Here is a 16401-nt window from a genome sequence, read left to right as displayed (position 1 = left end):
GTCAGTGCCTTCACCACATCCCTCTGGTGTTTTTCCACAGCTGTGAGTAGAGCTGTAGTGTGAATTTAGAATAGTGGCTGAAGTGTGTATATCAAAAATGCAGGTGTGACAGGTACACTGCAAAATGCAGTGACAGGTGTTATACACAGTGGTGGTGGGGAACTGGGATAGCAGTGCTCCTTTGCTTGGTAATATGGTGTATACACTGAAAGAAATTTCTTGTGTGTAATGTTGGAAATACAGGGGAAGATGGAGCAGCAGGAAGATATGAGATAATTTAGCCTCTTCTTTTCTCTGCCCACTCATATACATTTAAGGAAATAGTGTTTAAAAAAATCACTGCTCATTTCATGTTGGGAACTTAAGAGCTGCTCTGCTTGATGACATGCCCATGTAAATGAGGAACAGCCTGAGAACATTTCTGAAGCAGATTTAAGTCTGGCTTTTTAATTTTCTTAGGCACCAGAAAAGTAATTCTTTTTCCCCTGATTTATTCAAAATGGCAGGCTAACAGATTGCTTATCAAAAGGACTTTCTGCTGGCAGGGAGGAGATAGGTTTTAGGGAGGGGAGGCTTACATAGATTATCTACTAGAGGCTATCACAGAAAACTACAGTTGCAAATGTTAAGGCTTCTCTGATGTCTTCCTGCCCACTTCTTTTGGATTACATCAACAAAGAATCTCTTTTGCAGACAGGTATTATGTGGAAAATACAGAAGTAATTTTTAAATCAGTGTTGCTTAGCTGATCATCTGCAATTCTTGGTCTTTATGCTCATCTGGAATCCTTTCTCTAGAGTATCCTCAGTGCTTGCCCTGATCTGGTATAATACTGCCTGCCAGCTGTGCCTAGGTGAAAAAACATACTTTGACAGCAATTGGAAAACATCAGTTCAACTTTACAATTTTAACACTGTTAGGACAGAAGGGAGAAACTGACAAAAACAAACCTCAGGTAGAATTTGAGGGCATTGGATTACTTTCCATGGAAAGGGCACTTCAAAGTGGCATTAGCACAGATGGCTGTGGTAATTCCTGCAGGGTACTTCAGACAGCCATGCCTCTTGGAGTTTCATAATAATCATAAATTAAATAGGCTTACATTTGTGCGGTATTAAGACAGCTCATATCTGCCAACTCTAAACTGCCTTCTCCCCCTTCCAAATGAGATGACTACATGATGTCTGTGGGAACATCTCTGGCAAGTGAGTTGAGCATATTTGGTATGGAGTACTGAGGAACTCAGGAAACCTGCTGATAGTTACAGCATGGACAGTCCTTAAAACTGTCCTGACCATGTTCTGTTTGCCTGGGGATGTTAGAGGGAGACAAAAGGTATAACCAGAGAGCTGATGAGCGGCATTCCCTGCTTCAGGGCACAGGGGATAAGTTCTGGATGCAACTAAATCCAGAGGTGCTGGCTACGAGGAAGGGAAGGGTGTGAGTACCGTATGGTATTGTGAGTGAACATGGCCTTGTTTGTTTGTCATTCTAAGTAAAGAGTCTTCATTGGTGGGGTTTGCATATTTTTAAAGAAAAAAAGCAAAGTTACCGTGTTCTAGAAATGCATATATTTAGATAATTACCATTACTGTACTTTTAGTACCACTAAAAGCATGATAGCTTGTTTGAGACTTGCAGAGCATATCTGCACCATCTTCTATAGTGAGAGGTGGTGTGGAAGGTATCTTTTCAGCTTTATACCGGCTAGCGCTTGTATTTCAATGCCTTAGAAAGCCTCGAGCAGCCTTGAGAGGTAGCAAGGGCGATCTAGCACTTTAGTAGCTCTAGAATCGGTACCTGAATCAGCTGCAGAGCAAATACCATCAGCAGAAGCAAAGAGGGAGAAATATAGCTCCCTGCTCGCTCAATTCCCTGCAGTTAGAAGCCTTCAAATGAGACAGACGACTAGAGATGTTTACAGGAAAGTAGCTGAGCTGAGAGAGGGCGTTTGTCTCCCCTCGACCATCTTTATTAGGAGAAGGGGAAAGGGGCGGACTGGGGGCGGACCCGGGGTGAGCGGCCAATCAGACACTGCTGAAGAGTCTGAGTTACATTTGACTTTGCCCGCGCTTGGAACAAAGGAGCTCAGAGCACATGTCTTTGGGAGGGGGGAGGGGAAGATCAGAACAGGCAGCAACAAGGTGGGACAGAACAGCTTTTGGATCAGCCATATTGTCTGGTAATGTGCACCTTGGGTGAACCTCTTCGAAAATTACCAGCAACTGCAAACATCTTATGGGTTTTCAGGCAACTCTGCTGAGGCACCATCCTTTTCTCAGCTTAGCAGTGGTTACTACTTTGCTGTCCATCCTGCCTCTTCAGTTAATTTTTACAGGCTATCCACATAGTGCTGAACCTCATTCTCATTTCTAACTTGTAGCTCTGGAACTGATGGGGAGAGAGACGGGGGGAGATGTCACTGAACTTACTGGAATTATGTTTTCACAACCTTCTAAGGGACTTCTCAGGTCTTTCATCATCTTGGCTGTTATGGAGCATTTTGAGTTAATTATGTGAAATACTGTACAGAGACTGCCTGCTATTGGAAAAGCAGTCATTTGAGCCGCTCTTTTCTTTGTTACAGACCATCATAATAAGATAGCACAGCCTAGCCCTCTTATGTTTGTCTGATAATTTGCTTAGGTGGTTGTTCACAGAAAAACAAACTCCTAAGTCTTGTTCAGTGATGGCTTTTTCTTGAATGATGTCAGCTGAAGTAAGGACAGCTTGATAGATCTTTGCAACAGATCTTTCCACAGTCCTTGTAGTCAATGCTTCATTACATTGAAAATGATGACAGTCAGTATTTTTTCCTCTCCTTTTTCTCACTATTGTTTTTGCCTCTCAAGATGGTCTGTGTAACTTTCAGATCTTAACCGAAGTGGTGTCTTTTCCAAGTGAATACGCAATATTCAAAAATTGCTGGAACAAAATAAATGTGTAAGTATTAATTTCAGTGGGTTTTGTAATCCTTTTAACAATATTAAATTTTTCCATACATGTATTAAAGCTTTTGAGTATACTTCTTCCTTTTTCCAAATTGAGTTACCTACATGTTAGAAGAGAAACCAGGTGCCACAAATGTCAGCCAGTGTACTGCACCCACCAGACTGCGTTAAGTGGCCTCCCAAACTTGGACTTTGGCTAAGAAGTTCCTGACAATATCCCTGGCAATGGGATCGTTCCGGTGGGTGCAGTATAGCACTGCAGCAAGCTCACTCCTTTCACCCGCGCAGCTGTAAGGCACGGATTCACACACACACATTCAAGCCGGATAGCTCACGCGTTATCAGAAGCAAAGAGTCAGGAGGGCTCTCCCGTATGGTATTTCACGGATGATGGTTTATTGCATCCTGCTGCCAAGGGAGACCAGAGGCGAAAGAGACCGACCCGTTCAGGGTCCAGGGTTTTTGTACTGGAGCGGGCGAGCATCAGGAACCAATGATCTGAGGGCACGGGGGCGGTACAAAGGCGGGACTAGGGAGAGGGAGCCAATGGGGAAGCTCTGGAGGCGTGGAGGGTAGCGAGCCATTCAAGCAGACCAAGTATATACATTTTAGTGTAAGCCTGCTGGTTATAAAAAAAAGCCCCACAAACCTACTTTGATACCATTTTTCAATAATCACATAGATTTCTTACCTAAAAACACTTGTGTGATTAAATTATGAGTTGTATTGCATCATAACGTAGTTAGGATCTTTCTTTTGACTGAAAATATACCAAATTATTTTATTTTGGTGAACTTTAAAATGTGATTACAGTTGTGAATGTGAATATTGTTACTACTATTAAGTATTGCTTTTGCTGTTTAACTCAGCTGAAAGATGCCTGGCTGTACCTGTACTGAATAAATCCAAGCATCAGGCCTAATTAGCTGTCTTCAGAGTAGCAACCATTACTTTTGCTTTAATTTTTGAGTGAGCCAGTGGTCCCTGTAGTACTTTGAACCAATGTGTATGCCCCAGTTATCAAACATACATGGAAAGTTGTGGCCCTTGCAAAAATGGGGAAGCAGAGGAAGGGAATTCTGAGGAGTCTCAGGGAAGCTGCCAGAATGACAGTCACTGAGGTAATCTGGTCAGCAGGGCTCCAGCATGTCATTCCCAATTAGTTATCTGTGTTCATATTTCCAATAATCCAAGTTATGCAAGAGAGGATTTTCTGTGCTTTCCTCAGTTTACAGCAACTCCTGAGGAGATAAAGGAAGAGGAAAAATGGTGCTCATACGGTCTATTTACTGCTTTGATCAAAGTTACAAGTCCAGTATGTCTACACAACCCAATCTATCAAGAAGCTGCTCAGCCTGTGCAGTGTGCTAAACCAGACAAACGTACAGTGCAGCAAGTTAAATCTTTGCTTGTAATCTGTTGTAAATCCTTACCAGATGGTGGCCTAGGGAGAGCTTGAGGTAGCTACTGCCAACAAAGCAAGTGGCAAAAAATAGCTGTCGTGGCAGAAACAGTGTGCTACAGAAGTTCTGTTGCCTTCAGAAAAAGACAGAATGCAGTTTTCTGTGTGGAATACCTCTTCAAAGCTTTCGACTTCATTTTGTGTCTGCATGATGCATGCAAATTCATTGCAGCCTCCTAAGGAAGGATTTTTCTAAAGGCTTCTCTGTCTTTTTTCTTCTTCCAAAACTTCAGCAAGAACAGAACTTTCTTTGTACTGAGGAACAACTAGAAAGCCCCTGCAAAGCTTGTTTTCAAAGAAGTTTTTCTTTCCATGCATCCTGTAACGGTCGATATTGTGGCTATTTCTTTTTTTCTTCAAACATTTTCCTTGGCCAGGCTCTTTAATGTTGTCAGTGCATGTCAATGGAAAGCAGAATGTGCCTAAACAGAAAATGTGGCTGCACTAAAGAGTAACCTCAAGGTAATAACCTCAAGTTTGGGGCAGCTCTAAGGTGTGAAGATTTTCTGTGGAAGACTTCAATTACCTGTTTGGTCTTCCTGACTAATAGCTTCCATTTTTGGAAAGTGGGGAACATTTTTGTGTTCAGAACGAAGTTCATTGACTGTTAGTCTTATCTGATCCACTGCTGTATAATTTATTTCTTCAGTGGCCCAATGTTATTTCCTGTGAGGAAGGGTGGGACTCTCCTTAATTTCACGTTCTAGTTACCTTGGAAGCTGTTGCTGCTGTGCAATTCGTTGTCTTCAGCAGTTCCACCATGCTCAGTCCTACCTGTGCTCTAGCTAAAGCTCTCCCTGTTAGGCCACTCCTGCAGTTTCAGCCCTGCTTATGGCTGTTCATCTCTTCATTATCTGCTTCATATTGCATCTCTGCTGCCTGCTCTCTCTCACGTTGTCCCGCACTGCATGCAGTATAATCTAAGGTGCATTTCTAGGTGGTCTGGTAGCTTGTCCTTTCAATTATAAATAAAGCAGCATATGCTTTACCGGTCTGCCGAGACCTTAAAAATGTATTTACTGTGTTTTTGCTTGTGTCATATTGTGTGTTGTTGGATTTTGTGACAGCCAGAGTGTTGTAGGATAACAACATGTAATTAAAGAATGCAGTCAAAGAATGGGAATGGACAGTGATCCTGCTGATGAGAGGACACTGTATACAGAAGGCAGAAGAGGGTGACAAGACAGATTGCCAAAGCAGATGAGAAGGTAAAATACTTAAGCAGTTTAGTATGTATTTGTTGGGTTTTGACCTCCATTCAATCAAGTTATTCTGGGTATTGTGGAATAATACTTTCTATGGCTTTGTTTTGCAGGTCAGTGGTGAGGTACAGCAGCAAAGTTCCTTTCTTACTTGCCTTTTTTTCTTGTCCAGAAGGCATGGTGATTTTTTGCTCATTATTCTTTAATGCACGTGAATAGACAGGTGGTTGAACAGAGAATTTCCTTTCACCACATCTGTAATGGAAATAGGTGATCTTGTGTGTGGGCTACAGAAGCAAGGGAAGATCAGTGTGTTGTTCAGGAGCTGTGCTCAAAGGCAAGAGGGTCGGAATGGCCTCTTGCAAGGAACGGGAGGGTGGAAGCGGAATCAACCTGATGTTCCCAGTAACTCAATGGGGAAAAAAAAAAAGTTAATTGTATAGAGAGAGACCTTGCCTAAAAAGAGGGGGGAGAAATTATCTAAGGAGGCTGGGTGTTTCTTAGTTAAGGACAAGGGCTGTGTCCCAGGTCTGTCTGAGGAAAATATTGTGAAGAGGGGAGTGAAGCTTTGCAATCTGAAGTTGGAAAGGAATAGTCTAGACTATATGAGTGAATGCCTGGATTAGATTCCTTTTCTGTGGACCAAAGTGATCTCTTATTGTGTGGGAATTGGGAAGATCTCCTTGTCTATGAGACTTCCCACTTGTCCTACAGAGTGAGTTTTCTTCCTGCTCTGCACAGACAGGACAGAGCACATGGGATGAGCAGTGTGTCAGGGCCCTCCCTCTCTGCAGTCACCAACTGTGCATGATGGATTCTTCAGCCATCAGCATTCCTGAGCTCTCACCTTGCTCTGCAGTGGAACCAGAGAGAAGCGATGCTGTGGGATTTAGAACAGCAAGAGTGAGCAGAGCCGTAATGGAGGTAGGGACAGTAAAGGGGACCAAAGGTATCCTTGGGTTACTTTATGAAGGAGACCTCTTCAGTGGGAGCCAAATCTGACCCTGGTAGAGGCTATTGGCTTGAGGCTTTGGGGAAGCAACCAAAGCTCCACTCAAGTCAAAGCAAGTATTCTAAAATGTCAATAAACTGAACTTGCCATAAAACTTGCTTTAAGATACTTGGAAGGTTTTTGTCTCTGTTGAGTCTGAAAGGCTTTCCTGGTTTTCTTGGCTTTGTGGGAGATATTCATTAGTGTGACTCATAATTAGGAAAACAAACAAGTTTGAAGTAATTTTAATTCATTCATTTCAGACTAATTGACCTATATTCAGAGAAGTTCTGAACTGTTCAGTGTGGATGTAGTCCATTGACTCTATTTATTACAGATGAACAGGAATGGACCGAAATACTGTTTTATACATGAGAATGAGATAGCAATAAAGTAGTTACTAATTGATCATTGGTATTATCTATGTAATTCTCCCCTGTTGTTCAGAAAAAATCTCCTTTTAGTGCAGTATGAGTGCTTCAGTCATGGTTCTTATTGACTTGTTTGAAGACCTTTCAGAATAGAAGCCTAATACATTATATTATGCATAAAAAGACATTAATTTCTGGCATAATTTGATTAATGCTGGAGATGCACTACAGCTGAACTGGCTCAATAGAATTTTTTGAGTGAAGTGGAAGCATAGCATTCCCAAAGGTTTTACTCCAACTATTTTCCTGTCGGCTAGATTTGAAAAGCTTCCTTGGCAGAAGAATTTGTAATTAATTTATGTTGGTACTTAATAGACAGACAGCTTATTTTAAAATCTCTATTATTTTTGCTACCCCTTTCTGTAGACCAATTCTAAGAAGCACACTTAGTGATAACCTCATTTTCTTGCCAGAGTAATGAGATATTGAGTGTATATACACAGTACTCTTGCAATTCAGGAGTTAGTGATTATGTTTTCTTAACTGGAGATCCTCAGAGGTACTTAATATTTCTTCACAAATTGCATTGGTAAATTAACAGTTCATCTGGCTAGTTAGATTTACTAGGGCAGATGGCACTTCGCATGTGTGATGAGAGCAGGAAGGAGTCAGCAAAGCAGTGGTGTGATTAGCCGTGTGAATGAGCCTCACAAGGTAAATCTCTTTAACCCCAATGATGAAATGTGTTCTGTGCTAAAGCCGAGGATTACTGGTCCTGTGAAACAACGTGTACTGGTCAAGCCAAGATTTCAGAAGTAATCCAGTTAATTTGAAAATAAAGGACACCACTTTTTATGACACCTTCCTAACACCTTTATATTTGAGACAGAAATCAGCCTCAAGATGGTACTTTGCCAATAATGAAAGAGAGGGTTGTGTGGTGTTACCTGAATTCAATTGTAAATAAAAGCTTATTTGAATGCTAGAGATGAGATGTTCTAGCTAGGGAGGAAAGATGCTTCATAGAAGCAGACCAGAATCCCAGGCGGAATAAAATGTGAGCTGAGCTGTCTTTTCATTGTGCTACAGTGAGCAGTGTTGCCACATGTAGCTCCTGTTTACACAGCACCAGGCACAGGATGTTCCCCCATTTAACCCTTAAGCTCTGCAGTAGTAACTGTGATTGCCATCAACGTGCAGTAAAACCTGTAGAATCGCAACGGTTTGGGTTGGAAGTGACCTTCAAAGATCGTCTAGTCCAACCCTCCTGCAATGAGTAGGCAGGTTTTTCACCAAGGCCTGTTTTTACCTACAGATATGTGAGTAACTGCAGGCACTCTCACTTCAGTTCTAACTAAATTTGTTTTTTTTAAATGGGAATATATACAGCTTCCACATTTCATTTGAAATTAATAAACTGGGGATACATCTAATCATGTTGGTATTGAAAGCTATTGAAATAATAAATTTGTGGTAAAGACTGGTCAATCACTGTGTGCTGCTTGGTTAGAAAAACACCCTGAAGCATCATGTTACTTCTGAAAAATCATTGCAAAGTAATTTTAGTGAATCTTTATTCAGCAGGGCAGTCTCACATTCTGGAAAATTAAGGGAAAAAATGGACTGTGTAGCAGCCATTGTGTTGTGCATGAAACCTGTATTGTTCTTACTATTAAATTTAATCAGTCCATGTGGGAACCTTTTGTACCTATTTTCAGGCTTTCTTGTTTATTGTTAAACCTAAAGGTGTTTTACCTTGTGATAAACCACCTTTAAAGTCTAAATTTCAAAAAAAGTTATGAAGTGCTATTTTCTGCATAAGTTTGTCATAGTATATTTAGATTGACTTCTGTAATATTTTTTTTACTCACAGACTATAAAATATGGAAACAGTATAAATAAAACTGTGAATCAGCAACACTGAGCAATTTAAGCCTATCACAAGCAATCAGAGCAAGTTTTGGGTTGTTTTGGTTTGATTGTTTTAGTATTGTCTCTTCTACTTGGAGATACTCAGAATCTGACTGGCTGTGGCCCTGGGTAGCCTGTGGGGGGTCGGTCACTGGCCTGAGCTGGAAGGTTGGACTGGATGATCTCAAGGGGAACCTTCTGATCTCAACCATTCTGTTTCTCTTGAGTAGTTACTTTTATATGCATAATTTATGCCTACAGAGGGCCATAAATATTTGTGTGTGTGTGTTTATACACGTATGTAAAACTTAATGTAACATGTTAGCGAATTTTTTTTTTAATGTTTAACTTATTATGGGACGAGATGCTCAACTAGGAGAATGGGTAAAAGCATTCAATTTTTATTTAACAGGAAAAGCTAATGCTTTTAAGATTTTTCTTGTACCAATTCCCAACAGTAGGAAATGTATCAAAGGACATTTTTGTCAATAATAAAGTCTTGCTTTCTTAAATGCTTCCTGGCAGTGTTTTCACTACTGCACTAAATAATTTACAACAGAAAGTCATTATGATTGTCGGATAACTTTAGAATAATTCACATTGGAGGGGACCTTCAGACATCATCAAGTCCAACTGTTTTCCAAAGCAAAATGAACCTCGAAGTTAGGAGCAGCCTAGAAATGAGAGGGGGTTGTTCGGGGCTCTTCTGGTTCCCTTCAGAGCAGCATCAAGGAGAGTGATGCCACAGCATCCTGGGCAGTTGGCTCCTGCATCTGATCACCTGCACACAGTCTGTGCTGCTTCATGCACTGAGGATCACAAAAGCTTTTCTTTATTATTCCATCATATCACATTCTGATTGAAGCTGGTCAAAGTTTCTCATCAGTGGCTGCTACACAATGCTAAATAGCTGAATCAATATGTAAACAAGAGAGTTGTTTTCTCTCTTTTCCTATATGCTGAAAGCCATCTAGCTGTAAAAAAAAAATTACTGCATTTATTATTTCATGCAGCCATATTTCTTAAATTTACTTATGTAGTATAGATGTCAACAGGAAGAAAAAAATGTCACCTCTGCTGAAGAAGAAAAAATTGTCCAACAACCAGTGTGAATTACACTGCTGGGGTTTGTGCAGTTTTGCCTCACCTGGCTTTGTATCTCCTTGTTGCTGAAACTTCCGGAGAAACACAGATGCTGCCTGGGATGGTCTCAATGCAGGGAGGACTTGGCTGGTGCCAGCGTGCGAGATGTTTTAGAGTTGCAGCAGTGGATCAGTTGTGTGTTGCTCATACAGTGGTGTGTGCCCTTTCTTTCAGCAGTCTCATGACTCCCAAGATGCAGAGCGTGAAAGGAATTGCAGGGATCATAGCTCTTTTGAGCTTCCCAGGTGCTTATTCTGCATATGTTTTGGTTTTATTTCTCTTATTGTGGGATTCAGCCTTATCTTGTACTTTATATATGGTCTTTCCAAATTGAGGTTACCTCAGCATAGAGTCCTTGCTTACTTACTACCAGCACTCTGTGAGTGTTTTGGAATGTACTCCCCAACCAAGGAATGATTTGTGGCTTGGCACTTCAGTGATGCATTAACAGATTTTTACTTTTTAATTGGCAGTCTTGCTAGCTGCAGCTCCCTTGCAGGGACTACCTGCCTTAAAGCAGCAGTTGGTGCTTTGCTGTTGTGTGTTTTCTTTCCATGGATACAGTTTTCTGTGAGGAGCTCCTCAGGATCTCTTCAATCAGTCAAGTCCATGTTCCCACTGTGGGATGTTGAGGAGGGAGAACTAACGGGCACTGCTTGCTTAGGAATTTGTTTTCCTGAGCCATGTGTGGGGTGAGAGAGGAGTGAGATCACAGCCCCTGTGAGCTCCTTGAATATACTTCACAAGTGCTACGATAAATTCTGAGAGGCCTTAAATTTTTGGGAGGAGAGCAGTCAGTTTTCACACCTTCAGGTCCTTTATGGATCCCCAGGTTGGATAGCTTACTGGAGGTTTTTATCAACTTCGTTCATTTGCACATGGGAGACTAAAAACAAGGCAATAGTAGGATGAACTTCAGCTCTGTGGGAGTGTGGGGGGTAGAGTTCCTCCTTGAGCTCTTTGAGGTGTAGAGTGCTCCTTCCTAATGTGCTTTCTCTTCATCAGAGGAGACCAGAAGCTCAGTCAGTTATTTCTCCCAAATGTCCAAACGCTGTTGCTTTTACACAGCCTAGCATGGAGCATGCCCTGGGCCACTGGTGCTTCTCTGAGGCAGAGGGTCTGCAGAGCTGGTGGTGCCTCGCTCCTTCAGGTGCAGGGTGTCACAGCAGTGACCAGGAGCCACAGTTGCCGGCTTAGTTCCCATAGGGTTGCCAAAGCCTTAGTTATGGTAGGCTGGTGATGTCCCAAGAAGGGGATCCATTTGTTGCAGCTGCCAGGGTTTACTGAAGGTGGCACTAGTTGTGTTAAATTCCTACTCTTTTTTTAGAGATTGCTGTATTTTTTTTTATATTGTGAGTAAGTTAGTATGAGTGTTGGATCGATGCACAGTAAATAGTAACATGTTAGGCTTTCTGATTTGTTTTGGTGGTGTTACGTACTCACTGTTGATCCAGAGATCAAAAAAGAAAATATAAAAATAGAAAGGGGAAAAAAGATTGGGATAATGTTGGCAAGATAATGTCTTCTTTGTACCCTTCAATCAAGAAGTCATCATTGGCATGCTTGTTTTGTGCATTATGTATCTGATGCTCTGTTTATGTCTATATATTTATGCGCTTATGTACTTGGCATAAATGGGAAGCAAAGCTGATAGCCAAAACATTGTCCAAGTAATTGATACATTTGTGATGAACTTTTAATAATGATTTTATGGTGCAGAGGATGACCTCAGCAAAACCTTCACTGTATTTCAGTGGCAACTGATTAATTGATAGACAACCTGGCTATATTCTTGTGAACTCATAAAACGCAGTTGAGGAGAGATGTTGTTAGTAGACAGATTTATGGGGACACTTACATACTTGCCTATGCTGTTGATTTCTGTTCTTAATTTCATCTTGTCTACCTAATGGTAGAATTCATACTGTTCTCTTTCCTCCCCCTTTTGTAAATTATGTTGTTTAAAACTGTGGAATATTCTTGCTTATTTTCAGATCTCATCAGAAAACTAGCACAGCAGCAGTTTGGAAATTCACAGGGCGATTATCAAAAGGTAAATTGTCTATGTGTATCTGCATAAAATAATGAAAACTATGACTTTGAAATTCGTGTTTTTTTCTAAACCAGGAATTAGTATTTTAAAACTGTATGAACAGGATACAAACAGGAAATTTTTGAATAACAAGTATGACATTTTCATGAAAAATGTGGGACCAATTACAAAGAAAATTCCACAAACCACTGTTAAGAAACTATTCATAGTTAAGGATGACTTAAAAATTCCAGCTGTAATGTGATTGTTGCACAAAGATTGAAGACACTTTGTATTGAAAAATACTGCTTTTATTTTAAAAACTTACGGAGAACTATTACTGCTTAGCTCTCATGTAAGCTTCAGCTATTGTTCTCAAAAAGGTGAATTTATATTATAAATATGCTATTTATATATTAGTAAGTAGATGGAATGGAATGTGCATCTGAGTTTTGGGCTGTTCTGGAGCACAGTGTTCCACTTTCAAATCAGGAGCTGAGTTTCTGCAGTAGGAATTTAACTGTGCCCAGGCAATGGACAAGTTGCTTCAAATGAGCGACTTGCTTTTGGTCCCTGCAGTATGGTGTACCTGTCAGGAGGATGAGTGTGGTACTTGCACACAGACACTGAGCTACTGCTGTCAATCAGAATAGCCTTACTGGTGCTTCCATGTCTTCCCAGTAACAAGCCTGTTTCTCCAGTAGCTTGATAAGTTCTGCATGACATCCTGATGGAGGGGTTATGTGTGTGTTGTTATGCTGCATCAAGTGACTCTTGCTGATCCCACCTGCTTGATGGGGCTCTAGAGAGTGGTGCATCACAGATTGTTCCTGCATACCCAGGGAAGAATGTAAGATAGGGCTTGGATGGGAGAGTCTCAGAACAAAAGTGTTAGACTCTAGGGGGTATCCCTGACCACAAGCAGAGTATTTAGTAACTAGTACATGAGTCATGAGAAATCTGAGACTAGTCCTGTGTAGGGGATGTGATTATAGGGTAGCAGTTAAAATATTAGGAGTTCTTAAGAAGCAGGACAGATACAGGCCAGTATCAGTCCAAATTCTGACCTGAATACGGTACAAAACTCTGAAACAAATTTGGAAAATGAAAATATATCAGGACAAGTAGAGGGTACTTCAGAAGACAGAAACATCAGCCAGAGTCAACTGTGAAACAGCCAGCATGACTATAGATGTGCCCCTGGAAGAATTTCCAATGGAGATAGGGAAGTGTGAATACCGCTAAAGGGTGTGGATAAGTAGTTAGAAATGTTTGCCTGTGGTTTTGATCACTCAAATTCAGGGAGAATGAATTCAGACTAGGATGAGTTCAGGAAGTGTCCATTAGGGTGATCTGGGAAACCTGCGGGTCTTCAGAGGAAAATGGAAGAGTTTGTTTAGCTTGGGAAAAGAGTTGATAAGGGGTGTGATTAGTCTTTTAAAATATATACGGAGAGGAAGCGCCAGGAAGAAGGTTCTGCTTCTTGGGCAAAAGATAGTTCTGGCACAGAAGCAAGGGGGCTGGAAATGGACATGTGCAAAGAAGACTTGCTCACACCAAGCACTGAGAACGGCCCTTCAGTAGCAGGAGCAGGAAATCTGCTACTCCTATTTATCCTGTTAAATTTCTACTGTCATTCCTCTGTATCACTTTTTAAACCTATTTGTAGAATGTGTTAGTGACCCAGGAGGCCCTTCCCACTTCTGTGCTGTGTGTCCTAGTGTTCCCAGTTGGACTCTAACCATGAACATCTCCCTGTGCCCTGCCAGGGGCAGCAGTGTGCCAGAACAGTCCAGCAGCTGAGCCGTGCCTGCTCAGGGGAGCCAGCTCGCTGCTGCTGCCATTGCTTTGCTTCTGCTGGGTGGCTGCGTGCTTGAAACATCATGATTCAAAATCATATTTGGTACCAGATTCTTAAGGGAGGGGAAGCATTATCTTTCCATTAATACAGAAGAAAATATGATTTTGAACATTTTAAGTAATATTGTACAGTAGAGGTTTCAAAAGGATGTGTGTGATGCTGATTAAAAAAATCGATAAAACTTGAAAATTTCTGATTCTCACACATCAGACTTTGGGCTGAGGGGTCTTGCCAGCTTTAGCTCATCTGCTTCTCTTCCAGTTAGGAGAAAGGGGAAAGCACTATCAGCTGTGAACTTGGCATGCAGACATGAAGGGGAAAACACAAGAAATTAATTTTCTACTGTGGAAACAAAGGGGAAATTGAGTTCTTCTGGAATTCTGTCATTGAATATTTAGTTTTCAGTGTTTTTCTGGTTTTACAGATAAGAAGATAGGTAAGAACTGTTAAATAGATTTATTCCGTCTTTCTTGAATGCCTTTTCTTTTTTTCTTTTGAATAATTTAAATGGAACCTCTACGTGGTTAATTAAACATTGAGGGTGAATATTTTGTGTAATGTGTTAAGATCCCAAAAGTGCTACTGGACCTACTAAAATAAAATAAGCACTGAGAAGAAAAAGTTAGTCAAGAATATCACATCAGTTATGACAGGGGGAATTCATGAAGAAATCACCAAACCACAAAGTAATGCAATCTCTGGCCTTCTGTGAGGTATACTGGGAATTATATGAAATAGATGCTCAGTGTGGAGGTAACTGGTCTGTCATTGTTTTAAGATGGAAGGATTTGTTGGACAAATCCTGGATTCCTTTCACTCACCAAGGATACCAGAAAATAGCTGCTATGTGTTTTATTGTAAATATTTTTCCATAATTATTTAATGGTGCTTCTGTGCATTATTTTACTTTCGTGGCTTGTTTGTTATTGTTTCTGTGTTGTTAATTGTTATGGTCTAGTCATGGTTAATTATTCATTATTCATGGGATTTGTTTTTTGTGCATGCTGCCTGTGTATTATACACATTCTCCATTTGTTTTGACTTCCGCAGCCAGAAAATGTTGTCCTGACTCTTCAGGTAACGTCTTATGGTAGATGTACAGCTTTGAAAAGAAACTAACCATGTCTGCACTGCTTCTGTTAAAACATCCATAACCATTTTTAATGTTACTTTAAATACTGTTTTTCCATCTAACCTATCTTAAAATAATGTATGCTGTCATATAATTTTTGAAGTGTTCAGCTAGCTAGAAAAAACCCCAGTAACTCTTCCGCAAAATCCAGCCAAATTCTTCTTTCAAGCATGTAGTTCATATTCTTCAGAAGGAAGCACAGGTTTTAACCAGCAGTTAAAAATAATAATTAAAAGAATAGTTTTCATCCTAGAATTGGTAATTAGGGCAGAAATTTGCAGCTCTACTAATGGTGATAGTTGCTGTATTTGGCTCAGTTGGTAATTAGGGCTTGTGAAGAAGGGCATCAGCAAAGCTGGAACTAGAGCATGATTGGATACCTTGTGAGAAATTGTAACTTACTTTGCAGGACAGTTACACAGCCTCAATTTCATCCTTTTGGTGCCAAGCTGCCCTTGTGCTGGTGGATCTGTAAAACAGAAGAAGACTCAAAGTACTAGTGTGAGAATTAGTTCTCCTAAGATTGGGAAAGGAAAAGAGAAGAGAGATTTTTCAGGGAAGAAAGACCCCTGGGACGTGCCCACACTGTGCTATCTCTGTGTGCAGACACCTCCCTGGTCCGGTTTCAGCTGGGCTTTGTTTTCAGCAGAGGGAAACAGCGTGGCCAACTCACACCTTGTCCTCTGGGAGCCTCATGTAGGGCTGTGCCAGGGCTGCCTGGCCCAGCTTCTTGGTCCTGGGGCTCTTGCAGTGTGAAAACAAGTCAGGGTATTGCATTGCATCCTTCCCTTTCACTCCTGCCAGCTTTTGAAGGTATCCTTTTAGTTGCTGCTGCTTTGCTGTTTGGCAGCAGAATAAATGTCTTTACCTGAGAGGTCTTAAAATCTGTCTGCTTCTTCATGTTTTCCAGTCCCTAAGCAGTTTTAAATTCAGGAGTTTGGAGAAACCTCTGCCATTGTAATCGATCATCCAGAGAAATACTTCCCTTTGGGGTTCATATGAATTTTTCTACTCTTAACTGAATAAAAAGGAGAAAAAGCTAAGCGTCCTTTTCCCCCGATGAGGTGTTGCTCTAGTTAGCCTTGCTGACATTTGTGGAGCCTTTTTGGAAACAGATGTGAGAAACAGTAAATTTGTGGTCTGAGAGTTCAGATGTGTTCATTTTTAACCTGTCTCCATTGCATTGATTCACATTTACTTCTTGTGAGCCTACTGCTCTCTTAGCACTCACTCTTGTAGTTTGCCTAGCTAATACTCTAGCCAAATAATTATTAGCTATCAGTATCTACAATGTTATGTATCATTTTGTTAGAAAAGTTGTCAATTATTGACAAAATATACCAAG

The 16401-nt window shown here is 40.9% G+C and overlaps 1 protein-coding gene across 18 annotated transcripts in view; it reads left to right on the top strand.

Annotated features, from left to right (window-relative positions):
• PROM1 (prominin 1) overlaps window positions 1-16401 on the top strand; it is a 72716-nt gene that overhangs the window by 12791 nt on the left and 43524 nt on the right. For 15 of the 18 annotated variants that reach the window (XR_004240082.1, XM_032108693.1, XM_032108687.1 and 12 more), the window contains exons 3-4: window positions 12026-12084; window positions 14975-15001. Coding sequence is in view for 17 of the 18 variants with exons in the window: in XM_032108693.1 (XP_031964584.1) it covers window positions 12026-12084; window positions 14975-15001 (86 nt within the window). In the remaining variant the exon portion in view is untranslated. The remainder of the gene's footprint in view (window positions 1-12025; window positions 12085-14974; window positions 15002-16401) is intronic. The other 3 variants (XM_032108696.1, XM_032108703.1, XM_032108705.1) reach the window with 1 other exon arrangement.

Source organism: Corvus moneduloides, chromosome 5 (genome assembly GCF_009650955.1).
Source record: "Corvus moneduloides isolate bCorMon1 chromosome 5, bCorMon1.pri, whole genome shotgun sequence".
Lineage (NCBI taxonomy): Eukaryota > Metazoa > Chordata > Aves > Passeriformes > Corvidae > Corvus > Corvus moneduloides.
Note: the sequence above shows the minus strand (reverse complement) of the source record. Positions and strands in the feature narration are given on the sequence as shown.